General features: G+C 35.8%; 3 protein-coding genes across 3 annotated transcripts; all 3 read left to right on the forward strand.

Moving 5' to 3' along the window:
- The first annotated feature begins 5,460 nt into the window (after positions 1–5,460).
- LOC130676906 (uncharacterized) lies at positions 5,461–6,102 on the forward strand. Its single transcript, XM_057483414.1, has one exon. It carries the CDS (start codon positions 5,461–5,463, stop codon positions 6,100–6,102), a length of 642 nt encoding a protein of 213 aa, XP_057339397.1.
- Positions 6,103–6,884: 782 nt separating this feature from the next.
- On the forward strand, positions 6,885–8,108 carry LOC130676907 (uncharacterized). Its single transcript, XM_057483415.1, has one exon. It carries the CDS (start codon positions 6,885–6,887, stop codon positions 8,106–8,108), a length of 1,224 nt encoding a protein of 407 aa, XP_057339398.1.
- An 8,822-nt stretch (positions 8,109–16,930) lies between these two features.
- On the forward strand, positions 16,931–20,574 carry LOC130676908 (tigger transposable element-derived protein 4-like). Its single transcript, XM_057483416.1, has 4 exons — positions 16,931–17,564; positions 17,646–17,863; positions 17,971–18,388; positions 20,477–20,574. The coding sequence occupies exons 1-4, from the start codon at positions 16,931–16,933 to the stop codon at positions 20,572–20,574; spliced, it is 1,368 nt and encodes a 455-aa protein (XP_057339399.1).
- Positions 20,575–26,628: the final 6,054 nt, after the last annotated feature.

The following is a 26,628-nucleotide window of genomic DNA, read 5'->3' on the forward strand; positions in this document are numbered from 1 at the left end:
TAAAAGTTTTTCCAGACCCAACGGGGCCGTCAATGTAAAAGCAAGTAGGAATGTCATCAGTGTCATCACCATTTATAGTGCAGACTGAATGTTAATGGTGTCAACTATGATTTTTTGTTCTTCATTTAATTTATTATATTGTTCATTACCAAGATTTTTATGTTGGGTTATTGAAATTGATGTAAAATTAAAATCATCATTGTCAATTTCAGTGATTTCTTCCATTAATGGGAATTGACTTAAACTCGATCCTTCTGCTAATAACATTGTGTTTATTTCAAATTGCCTTAAAAAATCTTGAGACATAGCTGTTTTAAATTCTTCCCATAATTGTTCCAGATGAACAGGTTGGCAGTATATTAAAATTCTAACGAATAATCTTCGTAATTGGTATGGCATCATCCATGATTCTGCCTCTTTCATTACCTTCTTCCACTCATCGTCGTCCTCAATAAGTCCTAAAGCTAAACACGTTGCAATATAAGTATCATAAGTAATTCCATCAACTTTTTTCAAATCTTCAAAACTTGTAGCTCCTTTAACATTAACTAATAATAAGCGTAAATGAAACAATTCTATTTGGTTTGGACTTACTGAGTACATTCTGCCAATAACATTAAAATGACTTTTTCGTCGACACCTCGAGTAAATATTTGATTCTTTTTGTTTTTTAAATACGTAAAGAGAAGGAATTTCTGCATATGTAAAATTTCTAGCTTCAAAATCGCGTTTGTTTAAAGCGAAATGATCAATAAGCATTGTTTGCTTTTCAAGGGCATTTTGTATACTATCTTCAGTTTCTGGAGAATCAATAGTGATTGTTTGCTGATCCGGCAAATGGACAGGTAATCGCATAACTGTATGACTTTTATTTTGTAATTCTTTATTAAAAATTCGCCAACATGCTTCTACCGGTCCAACGTAACGTTCGTCTACATAGTCTTGAATTTCATCATGATCTATAACATGATTAGTATCATCAGAATTTGTAATATTTACTGCAGCTGCATCATGACCTTTATAAATATACTTATAAAGATATTTAACCGCTTTTATGCTAGAGACAACTTCAACATTAATGCAACAATTTAATAATAATAGTAATTCTTTATTATACGGTACTACATTTCTATTATCAACTGTATAATTATTTAATCGAGTATATGATTTGCCTGCATTTCTTCTACGATAATGTGGATAGCCATTTTCATCTATTAATGTGTCACGTAACCATTCAAATTAATTTATAGTTAATTAGTATTAAGAATTAAAAATAGTATTTAAGTTCAAATTTGAATGGTTACGCGGGCATTTCGTTACCACGCCGGTGCTGAGACAGCGTTTGCTCGAGCATGCACGCGGCGGGAATGAGAGCACGTGAGTGCCAAAATTTTAATTTATAATTTAAAAATCATTACATTTAGTATTTATCATTTATATGGAAATATTTATTATTTTGCGTTATCGGAGGGGGGGGGGGGGCATAATGTGTGGTTACATTATGCCCCGATCATTGTTTTTATTTTATTTAGTTCAAATTTCATATCCAGGTATTGAGGAGATGAGAAATAGCGACCGTAGAGGAGGGTAAAAATCGATATTCTCTCCTGCAAGATCGATATGGAACATGCGGTTTAAATAATTATTATTTAATTAAAAATATCTTTTAAGATTATTATTTTGGTATAAATAAATGCTATATAAATGTATTTAATTTAATATGTATCATTCAGGTGGGGTAAAAATGTTTTTATAATTTATTTATTTGATTTAAAATAGGCCCAGAGCTAGGTAATAATAATAATAATTAAGGGCGATTGTTGCGCCACGTGGGTGGCCAACAAGTGGCCGGCCCAAAGAGCAATCAGAAAGGTACGGATAAACAAAGTGAGTGGACGCTGTCATTGTTGTAAAATCAAATTACGTTGCTATTACGTTTATTCTTTTGTTGCAAATTAACAGTGGTTAATCATATTAAAATTAAATAACTTCACCGGGTGATCGGTTTTCGTAGATTTTCTTGACGGGATCGAGTAAGAAGTAATATTGAGTAAGTACTCTTGTATTCTCTCTCCTTGTATTGCCACTGATAACCTCCCCGGGCATTGTTGGTATTCGCGACGCAAATTCACGTGTGTGTATCACACACCCGTGAATGATTTGGTTAATTTTGTAATTCATTTTCCCCTGAATGATACATATAAAAATATAGAAGGGATTGTGTGAAATAAATAATTATATTTTGTTTAAATTTTAATCTAGATTTTGAAATTGCGCGCTTACAGCAGTTTGCTGTATAGATATATATACCTATATATATATATCTACATTTGTAGCTATAGCCATACGTCGGCTCTGGAGAAAATTCCTGAGTCGACGACGTAATAGTTCAGGGGAAAAATTCCTGAACAATAATAATAATTATAAAACGGAATTATTATTATTTATTTATTATTCATAATTGTTATTATTATTATTTAAATAATTGTACCCGAGATATTATTATTTATTTTTTTCTTTTTTGTGTATAGTTTAACAGTTATCATTATTTACCCCAGCGGTCGATTAATTTATATTATAATTTTGATTCTAAATAATTATTAAAAGCAATAAGTATTTCTGTAAAGAAATTTATATTATGTAAAGAATAATTTTGGAAATTTAGTGAATGAGAGTGAGGGTGAACCGTATCTTTCTCCCCCTATAAATTATAAAGGGGCAATCCGGATAATTATTGTGATTATTTATATTTTATTAATTGATTTTGATAAATTATGTGTTTTGTTTAAGGAAATTATTAAGACATATTGATTATTATTATTGATTTAAATATTAGATTTAAATTTAGGATTTTTTTGCATTATATAGATTCTACCCCCAGGGGTTAATTAACGATTATAATCTATATTTTTAAAATTAACCTATTGTATCAAAGATTTATTTGGTTTTTATATAAATAATTTAATCCAACAATTTTCGGGGAAATACTCAGTATTTATTTTCCTGGGTCATTTCCTAATGTATTTCATTTGCTTTATTATTTTCTATATATTTAATTGTATTTATTTTCTGATTATTTCTTTTTTTAATTTCGATCGATTTTTATCTGCTTCGAACAAGCTGCTCGCTCGGATCAATCTTCGCAAATTTTCCCCCCTCATAAACTATTCTGTCCGTTTTATATAAACGGTCTGGCGCCTACGTGCACTAATCCAGCCTGAGGAGCTGGTCCAGGCACACCCTTATTTTTTTATTTGTAATTTAATAACAGTATTATTTTATTTAAAAATTTAAAAATTAATTGAGGTCAGATTTATCATCATTTTATTTTTCCGGACTTTGAAATTATAATTTTTTTATATACACGTGGGTGACCGCATAAAGTACTGGGGTTGTTCGCGTCTCCGTCGCGAATTTTAAAACAGTGTTCGTTATAAATGTTTCGTCAAGAAATTGTTTAGGAAATTTCTTTGAACACCTACCGTCTACCAAATACCAGTCACCACATGGTCCATGAATCAAGTTTTTTATTACAATATTATGCAATTTCAGATTTTTTTCTGGGTTTGGAATCTCAGCACTTATATATAGTGTGGAAGAGCTCGTTTTTGATATTTTATAACATACACATACACAACTACTTCACCAAAATGTTTTCTTTTAACTATTATATCAATTAGTTCTTTCGATTTTAAATAGAGTACTCTAGCCACTAAATCTGGTCTATCAGATGCTGTTTGACCAGGTAACAAATTTTCTTCAATCTCACACCATCTTGGATTACATGTCATGGTTACAAAGAGGTCTGGTCTTCCAAATTTACGCACAAGACTCATAGCGTCTTGATAAAGTTGAACCATATGCCGTGAAGAATTAATAAATGTTGATGGTAATATTATCATTTCACCAATATGGCTATTATTATTATTTCCTCTCTTTTGTAAGTGATCTATTAATCCTGGATATGATTCTGCTCTCAATTTTTTTTTATTACTTCTGCAATAATTTATTCTGTCTTTTTCAATTTTAACATAACTGTCCACAACCCATTGTTGAAATAATCGTCGACCCATTAAAAAAACATTAAAATCATTACGAATTGCCATTCGATACTTAATATATGCATTTCACGTAACATGTTTTTTCTATTGACGCATGGTATGTCTTTATGCCAGCCTTGTGTACCGTGAGGATAAAATAGAGGATATACCCAAAGCTCTACATTAGGATCCATTGTGCTAACTACTTGCAATTCTTTAGTATTTTTATTTCTTATAGTAACATACGATTCGGGAATGTCTCCATCCGCCGTGGTTGAAAATATAGCTGCAACTTCATTAGTTCGTTGAAAATTATATCGACTTCGTTGCATTCCGGGTTTTAAGGAAAATAATAATTGTAATTCTGGTTCAATATTATATTCAGCTTTTTCTGCATCTAGCTCACCTTTCATCATTTGAAATGAATGAACAAATATATTACACTGTCGTAAAACATTTTCAATAGTTTGTATTACATTTAAATTTAATTGCGAATTATTTTCGAGTCGGTATTGTGATGCTTCATTTGCATCTATGATAAAGAGTTGTCCATTTGTTGGAGATTTAGAAGATTCAGGGTACAGCGATGTATTAATTTGATAAAAAACTTGTCCTTGAATTTTAAAACAAAAAAGTCCTGGTCGTCTATCACTGAAATCTGCCAAATTAGCATTAAATGAAGCAAAAGAGAATGAACTATTGTAATATCTTATCCTGTCATTAAAATGGTTAGATTTTTCGTGAGTACCATCAAAAAAACTTTTAAGATTCGCAGGTATTTCTGGTAAATTATCAAGAAGAACTTCACCATGACTGCAACAATCATTGAATGAATTTTTTTTATTAGCAACTTGTTCAGTCGGGAAATGCCTTGCATGACAATGCATACATATAATATTCATACTACCTATATGATGCTCACTAATACTATTATCATCAAAATTCAATGCTAAATTTTGAAATTGATCTGTACACTCATGAGGCATAGGTAAAAGAGACGATCTTATGACTTGATCATTTATAACAGGTTGAGCTTGATTATTATTATCATTATTATTATTATTATTATTATTATTATTATTATTATTATTATTATTATTATTATTATGTGTATTTTGCAATAAAAAATTATTATTGTTGCTATTAGAAGTTGATGGGAAATTTTCAACATTATTATTATCAAGTTCAATCGTATCGGAATTTCCTAATTCAATAACACGATTAGTTTGGACAGGGTATTTATGTTCATGAATCATAACATTAGATGATTTATTTTTGTTATTATTTTTTGTTGATTTCTTATAAGCATTGTTTTTTGCTCGTTTATTTATTTAGTATTCTTTTTCTTCAATTGCTGTACGTATAATTTTTCGTTTCGGGAGTGGTGTCACGTGATAATAAGCGTCGAGACCTCATCGCGATGACTAATGCTACTGAATCCTGGGATGAACTGGAAGAGATGGACAGGGAACTGTCTGTGTTCTTTCAGGGCACCACAGAATCCAGGCCAGCGGGTCGTGGGCAACCTGGAGGACGAACGGTAAACCGCAACCAAGGAGGCAATTTTAATCGCGAAGGCCCACAAGATCAGGGTGACGGTGGTAGAATCCGTTCTGCCACCCGTATTCAAAAATTGTATAGGGAGAATCGGAGGAAGGCGATGCAGGAGGTGCTTGAAGGTCAATCACCCTTCTGCCAGGTGCCTAAGGATGATGTTCTCGAGTACTTCCGAACATTGTACTCCGACGATTCCCCCTTCAATGAGGAGTTGCCAGCAAGGCAAGTATGGCCACTAGACGAGGGCGATGAGTTGGCTGGGGCCTTGATCGCCTCTCTGACGGCCACTGAGGTCAGCCGGAGGTTAGCTAGGATGCAGGACACTGCACCTGGCCCCGATGGCTTGAAGTACAGTGACCTGAAGAAGGCAGATCCTGGTTCCGGACTGCTCACTGCCATATACAATGCGTGCTTCCGTCCAGGGGCCATACCAGTGTCGTGGAAAGTCTCCAATACTGTATTAATCTACAAGAAGGGAGACCAAAACGACCTGTCGAACTGGTGACCTCTCGCGATGGGCAATACCATCTACAAGCTCTTTGCCGCCTTGATAGCTGATCGCTTGACGAACTTTGTTGTCAATGGGAGTAGGCTAACTTCATCTCAGAAGGGTTTTTTGAAGTACGAGGGGTGCTTAGAGCACAACTACGTTATTCAGGAAGTCCTGACGGATGGAGCGCATGAGGGAAAGGATGTTATCGTCGCGTGTCTGGATGCTTCCGATGCTTTTGGTTCCATCCCTCACGAGGTGATATATGATGCTATTGAAGGGATTGGAGCACCCGTGGTGTTTCAAGACCTGATCAAGAGCTTCTATAATGGGTGCACGACGAGGGTTCGTACCAGCGAGGGCTTTACTGATCCTGTTCTTCTCATGAGAGGAACTAAGCAAGGTTGTCCGGCTAGTCCGATCGTATTTAATGTAGGCACTGATTCTGTTCTTCGAGCGGTAGAAGAGCTTAATCGGGGCTACATGATAAATACCAAGCGGGTCGCTTCACGAGCGTATGCCGACGACTATTGCTTTGTTGCTGATAGTGTGGAGGACATGAAGCAGATGCTGCTGACTGTCAGTGTTGCTGCGAAACAGTTGGCATTAAGTTCAACGCCTCTAAATGCGTTACCTTGCACGTTTCTGGCAAGGGTAACAGGCGCAATGTACTTGACACAAAGTTTAACATTGACGGTGGGCAGCTAAAGTCATTGGTAGAGGGTGAGGCTTAGGATTACCTGGGCGTCCGGGTGGGCTTTAACATTAATCAGACCCCCATTGCTACGATAGGTGAAATGCTAGCTGATGCTAGATCCATCGACCGGTCTCTTCTTGCCCCGTGGCAAAAAATAGACGCTCTTCGGACGTTTATTATGCCGCGGGTTGATTATATCTTGCGGGGAGGAAAGGTCGACAAAACACCTTTGATCATGACTGATAAAGTGCTGAGAAAGTTGGTGAAGGGCTGGATGCACCTTCCACAGCGCGCAAGTGCCGAAGTAGTTTACTTGCAACCTTGGAAGGGTGGAGGTGGTATCCTCCCGCTTGCGGACCTAGCGGACATTTCTGTCATCGCTCAGGCTTTCAGGATGTTATCCTGTAAAGACCTTGAAGTGGCGGAAATCGCGAAGTCCTCACTTGAGCAAGCGGTCCGGAGACGTACAATTCACCAACCTTCGCCACAAGAAATTGCGCAGTATCTTTTGGGTTCACTGGAAGGGCCGTTCGCGCGAAACCAAAGTGACCCCAGTCTATGGTCGAGGGTTAGGGTCGCTACAAGGCGTCAATCTAGTCGGTTTGGCCTATCGTGGGAATGGAGTGAAGTTAATGAAGAGCTCGCACTTAAGTGCAAGGACGTTGAGGGGCGTTATGCTTCAATTGGGCCCGGCTCACGTTCTCAAGTCATATGGTGCCTAAGAAAGGCTGCCCAACAACATTATTTAGAGACGTTAACAATGAAGAAAGACCAGGGAAAGGTATGGCAGGTCACTGCCCGCAATCGTGAGAGTAATATCTGCTTGCGGGATGGTAAATATATCCGTTTCGCAGAGTGGCGTTTTATCCATCGCGCGCGCCTGGACGTCTTGCCTCTTAATGGAGCAATTCGTTGGGGGCAGCGAGATAAGCGCTGCAGAGTGTGCGGATATAACCTGGAATCCCTTCCCCACGTCCTGAATCACTGCATGACGCATTCAGCGGCATACCAATTGAAGCATAACTCCATCCTAAACAGGATATCTCAAGCCTCGAGGATGACGGGAGAAATGCGTGTCAACAAGCGCGTTCAGGAAGTTGATGGGGATCTGGCACGTCTCAGATCTGACATTGTTGTTAGGGATGAACGGGCCAAGTCGGTGCTCATTGTTGATGTCACTGTGGCCTTTGAGAACCAGTGCGGTGCTTTCGATGATGCGCGTCAATCCAAGATTGATGCGTATCATGAGCTCGCAACTGCATTAAAGGCACAGGGATATCAGGTGCGTACTGACGCGATCGTCGTCGGCTCTCTAGGTGGGTGAGATCCTAACAATGAGCCGGTTCTGAGGGCGCTTAGTATCTCATCATACTATGCTCGTCTGATGAGACGACTCATTGTGTCGGAGACCATCCGCTGGGCGAGAGACATATATGTCGAGCATGTATCTGGACAAAGACAATATGTCGGTACCGTGGCGCCAAACGAGGATGCTTCGTGCGTCCGCCCTGACGCGGACCTGACCTATGGACCACTGTCGTCCTTTCTAACGCCTCCACCACTGCGATCGCCGCCACCACAATTTATCTAGTCAATCACACTCGCATGCTAGCTACTGCACTCGACGTTTGCTGTCATTGTCGTCGTTGCTGCGCGCTATAAAACATTAAAACACAATTATTTATCTGCATATATACATTTTTAAAACTATACTTATTTATTAATTATGATGTATATATAAAATTATAAATTATTTATTATTATTATTTTGTGACTAAACTCACTTCTCTCGCCATATGCAATGCTGGACCATTGTCATATGGGGAAAGGGGTGACGTAAATATTAACTAATTGACTATACCTTATGTACATTGTTTCTTTTTTATATACACTTTGTGATTGAATCACTGCGGGCGTAATTGTATTTTAATCAAATTTATTGACTGCTATATGCTAATTTACTATTTATATATTTAATTGTGACTCCCGCCACACGAATATTGATTATTTATTGTTCTTTTTTCTAAGTGTTTTGTTGTTATTTTTTAAAAATATTATTATTATAAGAAAACACTTGCTGTACCCGGTGGGGACTTGTCCTCACCGGGAAGTTATTGACTTTAAATAAAGTGATTTATTCTTCTTCTTCAATTGCTGTACGTATAATTTTTCGTTTCGGCCTTATAAAGTGTAAAAATAATACTCAATAAAATTATTAATGGAATTTAACGCAAATGACGGTTATCAATTATAAATTATTTGTTTCTTAAATCTTTATTCTACATATCTATTTATTGCAATAGTAAAATTGTAAGTTTCAATTTATATTGAAAGTGGTTTAATATAAATGTTTAATAAATGTTTAATAATAATTCATACGTACTGTTTCTAATACCTTAAATCTATATTTTTCAAGTAGGATTATTAGAAGGTTGATTTTTATAAAATGTAATAACAAAATATAATTTCAAACTAATTATTTTATTTACCTATGCGGGAAATTTATAAAATATTACTTAAAAATATAAGTTAATTGCTTAAAGTTAAATTATGTACAAGGTTTACTCGATTAATTTAAAAAAAAAATGAATTGTAACAATATATAAAAATCTATTTGTAAATCATGTTAAATATAGATAAAAATATATTATCATAGTTACAATTCAAGTAATGAAAATTTTAGAATTTAATAATCCACACAATTTCAAAATTTCTATTATCTTATTTCTCAATTCTAATTATTATTCCTTATTTCTATATCTTAGTATCTTATATCTTTTTTCTGTATCATAAGATTTATTTAATCTTATGATGCTAAGTTCAATTTCTCAATGAAATTGCTGATTTTTGATCGGTATTTCCTAGAAAAAAAAGAATCAATATTAAATAGCATATAATAATACAATTATTATCATAATAATGTTATGCAAGTATATAAAATAACCTTATAAATACCAATCAATGACGTATTGATGTACTACTTGAAAATTATCGCAGTTGTGTCAATATTAATATCCAATGTTTACAAACCAACACTCTTTTTATTGTTAAGTATGTGGAAAACGGATAATTTAACATTGTCAACATTAAAATCATCGATATGATCATCTATGAGTAATAAACTATCGTTAATTTATATTGTGTACTAATGAAACAGCTATAATAAATCGGGTTATTTTTTATTTATCCTAAATTATTAAACTTTCTATTTATAGATTATTGTAAAATTGTAAATTTGATTGACCAATGATTTTACATTTCTCAAAAGTAATCGACAATTATCTTATTATGTATTATTAGAGTTTGAGTGTTAATTTTTTTATTAAAGCAAAAAAAAAATCGGTCTGTCAGTTGACCCTGCGGGCCAGCCCCAAAACTTCCCGCTGTTTTCGAGCTCGTTGAGCTCGAAAACATTATTGTGAATACATTTTCGAGCTCTTCGAGCTCGCAAATTCTTTTGTATGCCATTGTTTTGTAAAAAACCATTTTTTAGCATTTCCTTCTCCCACGATATCTCGCGAACGAATCAACCGATTTTGAAGGTTGAGGTGGCAATCGACGCGTTTTATCAAGTTCTGAAGCTGATCAAATTTTTAAATTGATTTATTTAGCCGTTTTTGAGAAATTTCAAAAAAACCAAGGAAAAATTTTTTTTTGAATTCTTTCGTCAACGATTTCTCTTGAACGAATGAACCGATTTTGAAGGTTGAGGTGGCATTCGACGCGGCTTATAGAGTTTTAGAGCTGATTAGATTTTGGAATCAATCCATCGAGCAAATTAAAAGCTATCCAAATAAAACATTTTCGAAAAAATTTTATTTTTGAAATATCTCTGAACGCACCCTACCGATTAAGTTCAAATTTCTACGGCCTCAAGACATTAACAAGCCGCGTCGAATGACACCTCAACGATCAAAATCGGTTCATCCGTTCAAGAGTTATGAATATTTACATACATACATACGTACGTACGTACGTACGTACGTACACTAGGGTGTCCGTTATTTCCCAAATCGATTTTTATTTACCGATCGCCCCCTGAATCTTTAGTTAATGACCTAAAAAAAAATATCCAACACAATGAGGCTCTTCATTTTCACATTAAACCGTGCCCAAATCATTTTATATTTCCCATTTAAATAACATGGGATTTTTAGACTTTTTACTCTTAATTTTTTTTCTCAGAAACAAATGAGAGTAAAAATTTAATCAAACCATATTCTGATAGGAAATTGAACGTTCTACAAAAAAGTTCTCTTATGAATTTTCGATAAAATAACTCCTTTAAAAGTTATTGAACGTTAAACTTGTGTTTGTTATCAATCCTATAATATTTTTAATTCTATTTTTATTTTCACCGTTTTTGGCTATAAAATCGTTAAAATAAAAGATAGTTGTTATTATCACCAGAGTACCGATGATCATTTATGTAGATTTCATGGCCTAAACGGAAAATCAAGGGAAAAAAAATATTGTTTTATGAGAAATAATAGAAATAACATACGTTTCCTCATACAGACGAACTTTAAAATGAATTAATGGTAAGTGATGAAATAAAAATGTAATAACTTCTTTGTCTATAATATTATAAGCAGATTTATTATCATTTTTGCTTTCTTTCGAAAGCCTTCTAAATAGTCGTTATTGCCCGCCCACGTTTCACATCTAATTTCAAAAAATTTCTATCAATGTTAAATCTTTTAAAAAATTGTAAGGATTCCAAATTTACTTGCGAATTGTTAACAATTTACAAGTCATTAATGATCTCACCGAAAGAGCAATTAAATCAACTTAAGAGTATATCAACATTTTAACAACACGAGAAAACCAAAAACAATATTTGATTTAAGTTGTAAATGAGTACAAAACAAAATATCCTAATGCGACCATAGCTTTCTTAACAAAAAATTATAGAGAAAGCAAAGTTGATAATAAATCTGCTTATAATATTATAGACAAAGAAGTTATTACATTTTTATTTCATCACTTACCATTAATTCATTTTAAAGTTCGTCTGTATGAGGAAAGGTATGTTATTTCTATTATTTCTCATAAAACAATGTTTTTTTTCCCTTGATTTTCTGTTTAGGCCATGAAATCTACATAAATGATCATTGGTACTCTGGTGATAATAACAACTATCTTTTATTTTAACGATTTTATAGCCAAAAACGGTAAAAATGAAAATAGAATTAAAAATATTATAGGATTGATAACAGACACAAGTTTAACGTTAAATAACTTTTGAAGGAGTTATTTTATTGAAAATTCATAAGAGAACTTTTTTGTAGAACGTTCAATTTCCTATCAGAATATGCTTCGATTAAATTTTTACTCTCATTTGTTTCTGAGAAAAAAAATTAAGAGTAAAAAGTCTAAAAATCCCATGTTCTTTAAATGGGAAATATAAAATGATTTGGGCACGGTTTAATGTGAAAATGAAGAGCCTCATTGTGTTGGATATTTTTTTTTAGGTCATAAACTAAAGATTCAGGGGGCGATCGGTAAATGAAAATCGATTTGGGAAATAACGGACACCCTAACGTACACACATACATACACTCGGACATCATCTTGAAATTAGTCAGAATAGCTTCCTAGGACCTCAAAACGTCGACATCTGATGGAAATTCGATTTTCGTAAATCGGACCGAAACCAATAACCCCGAATTTTTGAAAATTTACAATTTTCTTAGCGGGAAGTTAAAAAGTACTTGACAACTCCTATTTATTATAAATTAATAATAAAATGATTTTATACTTACCAAAGTAATAAACAATTAAATACATATAAGAAGTTCCATTTGCCAATAAATGTCAGACTCTTTCAATCATACATGTTGATCTTATTATAATACAAATATAATATTTAAATCAATAATAACAGAAACTTCACGTAAACTCAATGACTCTTCAAATGTTTATATAATTTATCAGGAAATAGCATGTATTTCATCATCTTTTTCGATCAATCAAATTAAATTTGATTACAATTAAACTTATCGTGTACAACTATTATATGTTTACAATAGAATATTTAACAATTGTGTATAAAGTTTAATTCCACTATAAAATAAAAATTATATTATTCAATGATCGATAACAACTAAATAAATTTGTTGTAGAGGTTAGAACTTTCAATGAAAATCCGTTTATATATTGCGAAGGTTGGTATTCCGTTATTCCTTCAAGTTAAGAATTGCCTTACCTTAATAGCATATATAAATGCAAAATAACGTGAGTAAATTATCGTAAATGATAACGTCTATTTATGAGTACCGGCCATAAGATATGATATTCGTAAAGTTACTTGTCACCAAAATAAATCCATGACTCAAACATCGGCTATATGATCATGTTAAAAGGCGCAGAAGGGTGAAATTTAAATTGCTATAAAGCAAGAGAAAGAAATGAAAATGTATATATATATATATATATATATATATATATATATATATATATATATATATATATATATATATATTGTGATGTTATTTTTTTGGAAGAGGCTTGGATTAACTTGACGTCACAAGCACCAACTGATTTTGGGGCATAACCGAGCATGGTAACTCATGATTTAGAATTTAGCTACAGTAAATTGCGATTTTTATATAGTTTTTTTTTGGTGATCGAGATATAGTTTAAGAATAAAATATGGAGTAACGTTTGGCTACAGAAAATTGATATGGGAAATTTATTGTGGGATATGGGTTGAGATTAGAGTTTGGTAAAAGATAAAGTTCGAGTTTTGGAATTTACAGTTTTTGGTTTATTGAGTATGTGGAAGTCGGAGCAACCATGGAATGGGGCTCGAGTAATTGCCACCCGGTTGTATCTGATGTCAGGATGCTTGCCTGACCCTATGAGACTTCCATGTGGAGTGCAGAGATCTAGCTGAAATGCTAGCGCTCCAAAATAAGGACTATGGACTAGGTGTAAGAGATCAGTTATTGTTATTAGGATTGGCAGGACTCAGCGATGGTTTAGTGACCACTATTGCTGTGGAAGCCGCTATTTCTGGTCATTTCGGAGTTATGGGATTTGTCGGTAGGCCTCAGTGGACAGCTTTGACCATTGTGCTGCTGAGGGTAACCGTTGGTCACTTAAATTTTAGAATTTAGCCTGCGATCTCACCGAAGCCAAGTCCAGGAGAGCAAACACATTGGGATATCCATACTCAATATCGAGTTGGTTATGGAGTAAAGTATAGAGAGTCGGTATAAATGGCGATGATGTTTTTAGTTTGGGGAGTACATTAGGGGATTCGACTCTGCTCACTCGAAGTTAGCAGACGTGTTCAGGAGTGATGCTTCAGAAAGCTACAGGTTGGAAATATTGCTACAGAAGTATTAATTTTAACAGTGTGAGACGTTACTTGATATTTTATTCATCAGTAATCAGGTATAAGATAATTATTATAAATAATTAATCGAGTTCGAGTTAGAATCTTGAGGTATTATGCTACGGTTTTAGTTAAAGAAAAGATGTAAGATCTGTGAAAAGTATGGAAAAGTAGTTACAGTTTTGAGTCAGGTTCGCGATCTATTGTTAATATAATTTTTATAAAATAATTATAAGGAATATGTTAGTCAGTAAGTTAATTATTGCCTAATTAACGTCAAAATGAGATCCAGGTACGTTAGTCGTATGATTTTGTTAAAGAAAATATCTAGAGTAATGAATTTAAGATTATTGTTCTCGTTCACCGAGTACCATTTGAGTATCGGTTGGTCCTAGTTATTTAATTATTTTAATTAATTATTTTTAATTAATTTAGTTATATGGTTTTGACGCACATCATTTAGATGCCAAGTTGCCGTTCGGAATTACCCCCCCCCCCCCCCCAAGCCGCCCAACTTTGATTTGGTTTGAATAATTAGTGTGCATCTGGCTTGGGGAAAGTAGAAAATCTTAGAAGGGGCGAACGAAACAAGCGGATAATTGCTTGTTGGGAACCCGAAAGAAACAAGTGGAGTGGTCCTTTACATAGGGTATGGGGAGAACTTGCGTCCCACCACTAATCTATGCAAGCAGTTCACCAGAGCTGAAGTCTGGTACCATGGGGGATCCATTCCAAGCCCCACTCCAACCAGAGTCTCTCTATTTCCTGAGATGGGAGGAGTGTATGGGTCCAAATGTGGTCGGTCTCGTGGTGGTTGTTGGTGAGACACCCACATGCAATGCATGCCTAATGGGTAAGTTAATGTGAGCTTATGCTCATATTTCGCTTTTATAATATATGGTGGTGTTGATTATGAAAATAGGGACCACACGCAACGCGAGTATGCCCAAAAGGGCGAGGTATCGGCTTCCGTGGAGGAGGTGGACTTAGGTCCCGTTACATTAATTAATTATTGTCCGGAATTACCGAATTGTTGTATTTTTCGGATTCAGTATTTTGTTATAGAGAGTAAGATTATTTGTATTATGTTCTAGTATTTTATTTATTGTCAAATAAAAATTGCAAATCCGCTAATAATTTACACGAGTTTGGGATGATTTAACCCGGACCACTCCCTCTCTCCATAAACCTACACACTGAGCGACACCACGGCTTACCGTAACTCTGTTTTTAGTTTTCCAGTCTCTGTCTTGTAATGCTTATAAGTTCTGAGCATTTTAGTTTTAGTTAAAATTTTATTTCTGCGTGGTTTTGGTGACAATTCCACAGATCAAAAATTATCCAGTTTATTTATGTGTGGTTTATGAGATAATTCCGCTGATCAAAAATTATAAAAATTATCGTGATTTACTGATTTGGTGCAAAAAAGTTCATTGAGTCAAGTCTGTAAGTGCAATATCTCCATCACAATTCACGTTACAAATTGTGATTTTTGTGGGAATTCGATTTTAATGCACTCAGAAACGAAACTATTGGTGATAGACAAAAAGTTTAAATAGCATGTTTGTAGGTTATTCAATACTCTAAAATAATGCCCCTATGAATATTTCTGTACCACCAATAGTTTAGCCTCCAGACGCTCTCAAAGTCCAATTTTTTTCAAAAATATGCTTTTAATGCACTTATAAACGAAACTAATGGTGATAGACAAAAAGTTTAAACGACAATTTTGTCGGTTATTCAATACTCTAAAATAATGCCATTATGACTATCTCTGTTCCACCAATAGTTTAGCTTCCAGGCGCTCTTAAACTTAAAATTCTCTAAGTGTAAAACGTTTAATGATTGAATTAAATGATTTAAGTAAATTTAATAATAAAGTTATTTATTTAAGTTTAAAATATTTTGAGATTGAGCTATAACTCAAAGATCTCACATTGGTCAAATTTATTGACGTGTAAACAAGTTTAGCTCGTATTACTTTCATTAATACAATTTAAGTTTAGGAATTTTCAATATAACTGTATGTTTAAAAATGTTATCTCAAGCGTAGTATGAGAATAAAAGACATATCTAATTAACAATAATTATCTTTCCTATTCCATAATAGCATCTGGATTTTATACATAAACATTTAAATTTTATTTAGGATAATAATAAAAAAAATAGCAACTGAAAGATCTAGGTAGAGATCTGTTTGAATACATCTGTTCAGAACTAGTTATATCTGGCCATGTCTTGCCAGATAGAAACAATTTAAAAATCTTACCAGAACTGGTCAGATCTAATAAGATTGTTTTTTAGTTATATCTGGTCAGATCTGATTATATCTGGCCAGATCTCGTCAGATAGAGACAATTTAAGGATCTGGCCAGATCTAATCCGTTTTTCCTGGGTATAGTATATTTTTAAATAATTTAAGTAATTATTATACAGTCAAAACCGTTTATAACGACATCGCTCACAACGACGAACCGGTTATAACGACAAAATTTCAAGGTCCCGTCCTGATACAATATAAAACCTACGCGCTAAGAACCGTTTATAACGACATCGCCTATAACGACAAATCGCTTATAACGACCGTAATTGACTTACGTTTTTGGAGAACGGCATCGGTTATAACGTCTAAGACACGCTTTTACACTTGTATTTATATTTGTACACTTATTTGTATTTCAGTATTTGTTTTTCAGTAATAGTACTTGTGACGTTTCACATATTTCTGCAGCTTAAGATTAGTCACACTGAGAATTTCAAATCAGTTTATCGTTTGACAAGACAAATAAAACATCGTTGTCGAAATGTCGAAAAGAAAAAGAAAAGTATTTGATATAGAAGAAAAGGCTCATATAATTTGGCGTTTAGAAAGTGGAGAAACTAATAACGGTATTGCTAAAGAATATGCTGTATCACATTCGACAATTTCCACGATTTGGAAGGATAAGGAGCGGATAAAAAAGACGTTTGAAGAAAACAACTTGAAGATTAAACGAGCCAGAACAACTGAACACAACGATATTGATCAAGCATTGCTAAAATGGTTTAAACATCAAAGGTCTAATAATATACCTATCAGTGGACCTATTTTACAAGAGAAGGCAAACGATTTTGCCCGTCAATTAGGTAAAGAGAATTTCAAGTGTAGTTCTTCGTGGGTGCAACGTTTTCGTCTTCGACACAGCATAGTTAGTGGAAAAATCAGTGGTGAAGCGGCTGATGTGCCTATTGGAACCAAAGAAGAGTGGTTGTCACAAAAGTGGCCTATTTTGTGTCAAGGTTATAAACCAGAAGACATTTTCAACGCAGGTGAATTGGGCTTATTTTATAATATGACTCCTGATAAAACGCTCAAGTTTAAAGGTGATAACTGTACAGGTGTAAAACTATCTAAAACGAGAATTACTGTTATGGCTGCTGCAAATATGACAGGATCATGTAAAAAAAAACTTTTAGTCATCGGAAAATCGAAAAAACCACGTTGTTTTAAAAATAAAATTACAAACTCACTTCCTGTAGATTATGAAAACAATAATAAATCGTGGATGACATCAAAAATTTTCGAAAAATGGCTCCGGAATTGGGATTCTCAATTACAATTGCAAAAGAGAAAAATTCTTCTTGTGGTAGATAATTGTCCTGCACATTGCTTAGTTGAAAATTTAGAATATATCAAGGTCGTATTTTTACCGCCTAACGTAACGTCTGTTTTGCAACCTTTGGACAACTACTACAGCGTATTGAAAAAAAGAAAGAAGAAAAGTTTACAATTCTAGACGCAATTTTAATGATCTCACAAGCGTGGCAAAATGTTACTCAACGGACCATCGCCAACTGTTTTTAGCACGCTGGATTTATAGATCCTTCTGTATGTACTCTTATTGAAAAAGATGAAATTTCACCAGCAAGTGAAAAAGATAACGTGTCTCTACTGCTGTTAGGACAAGCACTTACGCCACCTCTGACAGCTTTGGATGTTGAAGAATTCCTCCAGGTAGACAACAACATAGCAGTCTGTTCATCACTAAGTGATCAGGAAATTTTAGAAGAGATTAAAAACCAGGACACGGTGATCGAGGACTACGACGAACTAGAAAATGAAGAAGAAAACTTTGTAATACCGACAATCAGTGGAGCACTATCTGCTATTACAGTCTTACAAAAATTTGTGCTTGGAAAAGAGGAATATTGTTTAAGCAATAATAATGAATTGTTGAATAAAATGTCTCAGCAAATTCAGCAGTACTACGCACAGTTTCACTGTACTAAACAAACAAAAATTACTAATTTCTTAAAGTAATTTAATCTAAAAATAAAAGATTTAATAATATGATGTATTGTTAGTTTAATAAACAGTTGTAAACTATTTATAAATTTGGTTAAAGCATTTTATATTTTTAATGATTGATGTTGGTTATAACGACTTCCGGTTATAACGACCATAATTCATCAGTCCCTTCAAAGTCGTTATAAGCAGTTTTGACTGTACTTGCGAAAAAATTTTGTTTTGCGCAATATATTCCAAGAGAATTTTAAGTTTAAGAGCGCCTGGAAGCTAAACTATTGGTGGAACAGAGATAGTCATAATGGCATTATTTTAGAGTATTGAATAACCGACAAAATTGTCGTTTAAACTTTTTGTCTATCACCATTAGTTTCGTTTATAAGTGCATTAAAAGCATATTTTTGAAAAAAATTGGACTTTGAGAGCGTCTGGAGGCTAAACTATTGGTGGTACAGAGATATTCATAGGGGCATTATTTTAGAGTATTGAATAACCTACAAAATTACCATTTAAACTTTTTGTCTATCACCAATAGTTTCGTTTCTGAGTGCATTAAAATGGAATTCCCACAAAAATCACAATTTGTAACGTGAATTATGATGGAGATATTGCACTTACAGACTCGACTCAAGGAACTTTTTTGCCAAGCATTTAGTCTACTATAAGAACGTCAGCATGATATTTAAAAAAAAAAATTTCTTGGTAAGATGCGGAAGCAAAAAATTAAAAAAAAAATCGGTCTGTCAGTTGACCCTGCGGGCCAGCCCCAAAACTTCCCGCTGTTTTCGAGCTCGCTGAGCTCGAAAACATTATTGTGAATATATTTTCGAGCTCTTCGAGCTCGCAAATACTTTTGTATGCCATTGTTTTGTAAAAAACCATTTTTTAGCATTTCTTTCTTCCACGATATCTCGCGAACGAATTAACCGATTTTGATGATTGAGGTGGCAATTGACGCGTTTTATCAAGTTCTAAAGCTGGTCGAATTTTGAAATTGATTTATTCAGCCGTTTTTGAGAAATTTCAAAAAAACCAAGGAAAAAATTTTTTTTGAATTCTTTCGTCAACGGTTTCTCTTGAACGAATGAACCGATTTTGATGGTTGAGGTGGCATTCGACGCGGCTTATAGAGTTTTAGAGCTGATTAGATTTTGGAATCAATCCATCGAGCAAATTGGAAGTTATCCAAATAAAACATTTTTGAAAAAATTTTATTTTTGAAATATCTCTGAACGCACCCTACCGATTAATTTCAAATTTCTACGGCCTCAAGACATTAACAAGCCGCGTCGAATGACACCTCAACGATCAAAATCGGTTCATCCGTTCAAGAGTTATGAATATTTACGTACATACATACATACACTCGGACATCATCGTGAAATTAGTCAGGATAGCTTCCTAGGACCTCGAAACGTCGACATCTGATGGAAATTCGATTTTCGTAAATCGGACCGAAACCAATAACTTCCCGAATTTTTGAAAATTTACAATTTTCTTAGCGGGAAGTTAAAAAGTTTTCCTGTGTTATTTAAATGGAAAAACTAAAAATTCGTTGAGAGACCTTTAAAAATTGAAATTAAGAACTCAAATTTGGTGAGAATTTTTTATTTTTCATGTGTTACAAGATTCTTGAGTGGGACTTGAAAAAAAAAAATGTTAGTCTAAAATGAATCACCCTAATATAAATATATACTTTTATCTTCTGTTCATTAGCCATGTAGTGAAATAAAAAGTGGGTGACAATTATTGAAGCTATTAATTGAACAAATAATGTTAATAATTTTTAATAAACTTTTTATTCAAACTTTCCAAACAAAAAAATGAGATGCAAACATTTAAAAAATATCATTAAATAAACATTACCATTTTACGTTTAGAACGTGTACATTATTATAATTTATGGTAACTTTATTAATTTATAATTTTTTATAATCAACATTATAACGGTGGGCCCTGGCTACTGCGTGTCCAGATAGCCAAGAACCACAGTCAATTAAATTTCCCGAGATTACTGATTTTACTTAAATTTTCTATCATTAATTCTCCTTAATTTATTCTAAAGTTCTGGTTCCAAAAGACGGGAAAACTCTCAGGAAGCGGGTACTCGTCCTGACCGGACACGCGGCTGAAAATAAACTTAAAGCTAAAGGACTCTGGTGATAGTTAATAATTACTACTCGAATAAATTTAATTTATGAAATTTATTTAACCAAGATCCCTCATTATATACAATTTTCCCCTTTTCTTAAAACTAATTTAATTTTATATATATATATACAAGTAATTCAAAAGAATTCGCGGACTCGAAACGCGCGGGAATTAATTGATAACGAGTGAGGATAATGGGCAAAGATTGGCGGGAAATTTCCGCGTTGAAGAGAGAGAGACATTATACAACGTTATAAATTAATTTTATATATATGTGAGCCAAAATCTGGACTTACTGCTGGAATTGGACGACGTTGCATCCTCGAAATCCCTGGGTGATCCACGGGTAGATGAAAGGTCCGGGTAAGCACCGCCGTTAGCCTCCTTAGGTGAATAATCCAAACAGTACAAACACTTGGTTTGCTTAAACAGCCTCACCCACAAAACCACAAACCACTGGAGAAATTTAACTTATAAAAAAGTAGAGAAAAGAAAGCGACTGGTCGATCAGCGCACTAGAGCACAAGTGTCGTCTTAAAATTAATTGTCTCGGGTCAGCACCTCGTGTTGACCCCTCCCAATTATGCGCAGTGACCAATTTCCACATATCTGCTGCGCTAAGACTACCGCAAAGACTCAGCCGAACTCGCAAACGAGAAAACAATATGGGAGCGAGAGAGAGAGAACAAAAGAAGCGAGAGAGCCTCACTCTCACGTCTTAAAGTCGCTGCTGCACGGTTACACTCCCCGTCGCCAGACTTGAGATTGGGGCTCGGAAGCTGAAAAGGACTAATTAAGAAATTTTGACAATAAATTTAAATGGTAGTGAATAATTTATTAATAAGTTTTTAAATAAATAACAAATTCACTCTTCCGCAGCTTGTGCGGGTTCGACAGGGTCAACGACCACTTCCTCGTCTATAATTAATAGATCGGAGTCGTCCGACTGGCTGTCTACCTCCTCTTTGTCTTCCGCTAGAGGGTCTTTCTCCGACCCTGGTTCAGGTAGAACCAATTCCCCTTCAGGTCCGACGAAGACAACCTCCGGTGCAGCGGTGGTGGGCACATAAGAAGCCAACTCCTCAGCCTCCGCTGAGGTCAACGTCTCGTCCCCCATGAGGTCCCAACGGGTGCGCTTGAGCGCTTGGGTGACCTCGGGTGATGATACGGGGCGCGCCGGTGGTACAAAAGATGGCTGTATGGACCGAGTTGTTGATGGGCGTCCTTCTAGCTTCTCCACAGCCCGAGCCAGGGTGCAACCCTTCTGCCAGCGTGCCGTAAAATCTGGTCGTGCAGCCGGAGCGACCACGGTGTGGCAGGGTACCGGTGGTGATAATGCCGGGACAGCACACGGACGGCGTGGTCGTGGTAACGCCAATCCTCGCCGAACAGCCTCCGCTTGGAAAGCGTCGTTGCGTTCCCGTCGCATCACCGTGCGACAGTGGGTTTCATCCCGAAACCTCCCAGGTTCGCGAGCCATCCGCTCACGGACTCTTCGCTCTCGTTCTTCTCTCTGAAACAAATTAAACAGTTTTCATCAGCCTCTGACTGCGCCTGGGCAATTTTAAATCAGGTACATAATGATTGCCCAAAATTTTCCCAGCATCTGATTTTAACTCGACAACTAAAGGGCTGATGATTTTATTGACGATGGCTGGTCCCAAGAATTTGTTAGCCAAACTAGACGAATATTTATCAATTTTTTTACTCAACTTCCGGTTTGGGTAATATACCGAATCGCCCACTTGTAATTTAGGTGGCTCTTTAAGTCCCTTATCATGATATACAGCTTGTTTTTCACTTTCTATTCTCATTATGTCTTCTATTTTGTGACGTAACTGATCAAGACGATTTACTCGATCGCGCCATGAATTATCATCTGAATCTAAGTCATCTATTTCTAGTTCGGTTATTCTACCCGACAGCCGTGGTTCTTTACCATGAACCAAATAATATGGCGACATATGTAATGAAGCATGGTAACTACTATTATAGGCAAGCTGGAATTCACCTTAGTGCTCATCCCACGACGTCTGGTCTTTCGAAATAAATGCCCGTATCATTGGCTTAAGAGTACGGTTAATTCTTTCAACCGGGTTACTTTGTGGGTGCGCGATCGCCGTAGGTACAGATTTTATTCCCGTTTCTTTCAAATAATCTTTAATCTCATGATTTATAAATTCTTTTCCATTATCGGTGATTAAAAATAGAGGGTATCCCCAACGTGAAAAGACGCGACGAAAACTTTTCTTTACATTTAATCCGGTCTGTTTACGAAGTCTAAAGACCTCAATAAATCGCGTGTATAGGTCTTGTACTATTAACACATATTGATAGCCGGTTTTAGATCGCGGAAATGGGCCAGTCACATCGGCTGCGACTATGGCCCAGGGTTCAATTGGTTGTCGCGTGCGCATCGGCGCTTGAGACGAGGTCTGTTTATATTTGACCTTTTTACACGTCTCACAATTATCTACATACTCGCCTACATCGCGATACATACCAGGCCAATAATAACGTGTACGTATCCGATGGTACATTTTATCGCGACCCAAATGTCCCGCGTCTGGTACATCATGGTTTGCCTTCAAAATATCGGGAATCTCGTTTTCTGTTAAAACCAATTTCCACGCGTCTTGATCATCTATACATTCTTTTAGATAATCGGGTTTATAATATTCTAGTTTATCCTCATTATTTATTCGCCAATCAACAAAATTTTCCGGGTATTTTCTAACGTTTGCTTTCTTTACGTCGTACCACGAGCGAACTTGAATATGTACAAAATCTACACCTTTATTTTTAATTTCATCGAGGACTTCGGACCACTCCACGGGCTCCTGGTCCTCGTATAAGCGCGATAAGGCGTCCGGGCCTTCGTTCTCGGTCCCACGACGGTGTTCAATCGTGATCTGGTGGGCCAAGAGTTCCATTGCCCAACGGGCAAGCCTACCGTTCGGGTTTTTTAGTGTATGGAGCCATTTTAACGAAGCGTGGTCAGTAACTACGACAAATGGAAATCCTTCCAAGTAACATCTTAATTTTCTTACGGCCCATACAACCGCCAAGCACTCTTTCTCGGTTGTGGTATAGCGTGTTTCGGCGCCTCGCAACGGTCTACTTAAACATATAATAAGAAACTCTTTCCCGGTATCTGGTTCTTTTTGAACCAAGAACGCGCCTAGACCCGTATCACTCGCATCGGTGTATAAATAGTACGGAAGATTTGGCTGAGGTACAGCCAACGGTTTCGCGTTGACAAGAGCTTTTTTAAGATCTTGGAAAGCCTTTTCTTCCTCATCTCCCCACTTCCACTCAGTATTCACGCTACATAATTTATTTAGAGGTCCTTGGACCTTCGCGACGTTTTGTAAATGCCTGTGGTACCAGTTAACTAATCCACAAAAACTGCGTACCTGTTTTCTAGTCGTCGGACGCGGGAAATTCGCGATAGGTGCTATTTTCTCAGGGTCAGGTCGTAGACCCTCCCTATCTACTATAAAACCAAGAAATTTTACCTCCGACCTCGCGAATTTACATTTACTTGGATTTATTAATAATCCAGCCTCGCGAAATATTTCAAAAACTAGAGTTAAAATAGCTTTATGTTCGCTATAGGTCTCGCTTATTATTACCCAATCGTCCAGGTACGCGAAAACTTTGTCTATCCAAGACCTCGGTAGATTTCTTTCATGTACTCTAGCTACAAAACGTTCACGGAGCTTATCCATCGCTTTTTGAAAAGTTGATGGTGCACCCGCGAGCCCATAAGGCATACGAACCCATTCAAATTGCCCCCTACCCTCTACGGAGAAGGCAGTGTAAGGAATGGACTCCGGTGCCATTAAAACTTGATGGAACGCCTCCTTGAGGTCCATCGTAGTTATATATTTTGCATCATGTAAAGCACTTAAAATACGTAGCATATTTGGAAGAGGGTGAGCAGGTAAAATAGTATATTTGTTGATTGGTCGATAATCGACGCAGAAACGCCAATCGCCGGAGGCTTTGGTCACCATGACCGGAGAACACGACCAGAAACTGTTACTGGGCCTTATATAACCCTTCTCGAGCAGCTCGTCTATTTGTTTATTTAATTCCGCCGATATAACAGGACTACGCCGATATGGACGGATTTGTATGGGTTTTATTCCCGGCTGTAAAGTAATCGTATGCTGCACGAGGTCAGTTAGACCTTGGTTCGGTAACTCCGCGAATTTTGACATTTCCGATTTTAAAAATTCATCGAAATCTTTTTGTTCATTGGAAGTTAGTGATTGACAACGGGTTTTATTATCATTACAATTTATTAATTGAAAAGGATGACTTTCATCAGTGCCTTTAAATTTCCAAGTTTTATTAGCACAATCGATTAATAAGCCAAATTGAAGAGCAAAGTCCATACCCAGGACTACTGAATAGCTCAGGTCCTCGAGGACACTCAGATACTGCTCTCCGGCTATCGTACTGATTTGAATAATGAATGGAGCCCCGCCGATAGTTTTACATTCGGTGTGATTCGCGAGAAGAACTCCCCGACGGTTCGTATCGTCTGATTGTAATTGACCAGAGCTTAGCTCACGTATTTGGTCATAAACTCGCCGATTGATATAGGACCTTTCACTTCCCGTATCAATTATACCGTTTACTTGCACCCCGAATATCCAAATGGACACAGGTATTCGTGCTGTAATTATAGGTGGTGCTGGACCAGTACCGGAATAAAATTTGGTCCGAGATGCAATACGATTTGCGATACGTGAGGGTAATATTTTATCTTTAAATATTTCTGGTAAATACGACGCACGTGGGGATGAAGGACAAGACGGTGGAGAGTCAGTTAACGCGGGATCTTCAGGTTCAAAACCTGGATCCAATTCTTCCTCCCACGTCTCTTCGGTCTCCTCATCATTTTCGAGTGGCTCCAATCCACATAAATATGGCACCCCAGGAACATTAACGGAACCTGGTTCCTCAGATTCATCAGAACCAATTGACTCAATGAAATCACTAACTTCAAAATTTTCCAAAAGATTTAGAGGAACTTCATAAGAATTATCCCGATTAAAATTTTCATAAATATCTTCGATTAAATTATTAGAATCTGGTAAATTAACCGTGGGCTGTGCTTCTTCCCTCAAGCCTTCCCATCGGTTAATTTCGTCAGTATTTAAAACAAATAAATTATTTAAAATAGGGCAATCTTTATTTAAAACAGACAAATTATTAAAGACCGATAAACCGTTTACATTATCGTATATTTTACAAAATTCCGAGAAAATGTCTTCCTCGACACACCTATTCTCTACTCTATTATCACAACTATTATCATCTTCATTCTCGAAGCTAATTGAATCATCTACTTGTTGATTAAAATTATTTTCGACCGTAACTGGGTCGCATAGGTCGTTTAAATCGACCTCAGTCTCAAAATTATTACTATTAAATATATCGGAGCCAATGCAGTTTAAATTTTGGTTTTCTAAAATAATATCGCCTACTTGCTCACCACTGGTTAGAACAACTGGACCGACAGTACTCAATTCTAAAACGCCGTCAGGTCTAGTTAAATTTATATTTAGCAAATTTCTATTATAAACTTCATTTACCGGACCGACAGTACTCAATTCTAAGACGCCGTCAGGTCTGGTTAAATTTACATTTACCGAATTTTTATTATAAATTTCTTTCGTCGGGCCGACAGTACTCAATTCTAAGACGCCGTCAGGTCCCAAAGTTTTATTTACAACATTTTCATAATTACTAGTTTCCACCGGACCGACAGTACTCACTAAGACGCCGTCAGGTTCCGAGTGTTTATTTCCTAAACCTTCATAATATAAATTTTCAACCGAACCGACAGTACTCGCTAAGACGCCGTCAGGTTCAGAATTTTTATTTAAAGTATTTACAGAATTTCTTTTAAATTTATTTGGTTTATTTAACCAGATTTGGTGCGCGCGATAATTACTAGGGCTCCGATTTCCCCTTTTCCTTCGTTTAACCGATTTTCTGGATGTCGCGCCCTTTCTCCTCGGGGAATAGGAGGGCGAGATTAGTTTTTTG

Source organism: Microplitis mediator, chromosome 11 (assembly GCF_029852145.1).
Source record: "Microplitis mediator isolate UGA2020A chromosome 11, iyMicMedi2.1, whole genome shotgun sequence".
Classification (NCBI taxonomy): domain Eukaryota; kingdom Metazoa; phylum Arthropoda; class Insecta; order Hymenoptera; family Braconidae; genus Microplitis; species Microplitis mediator.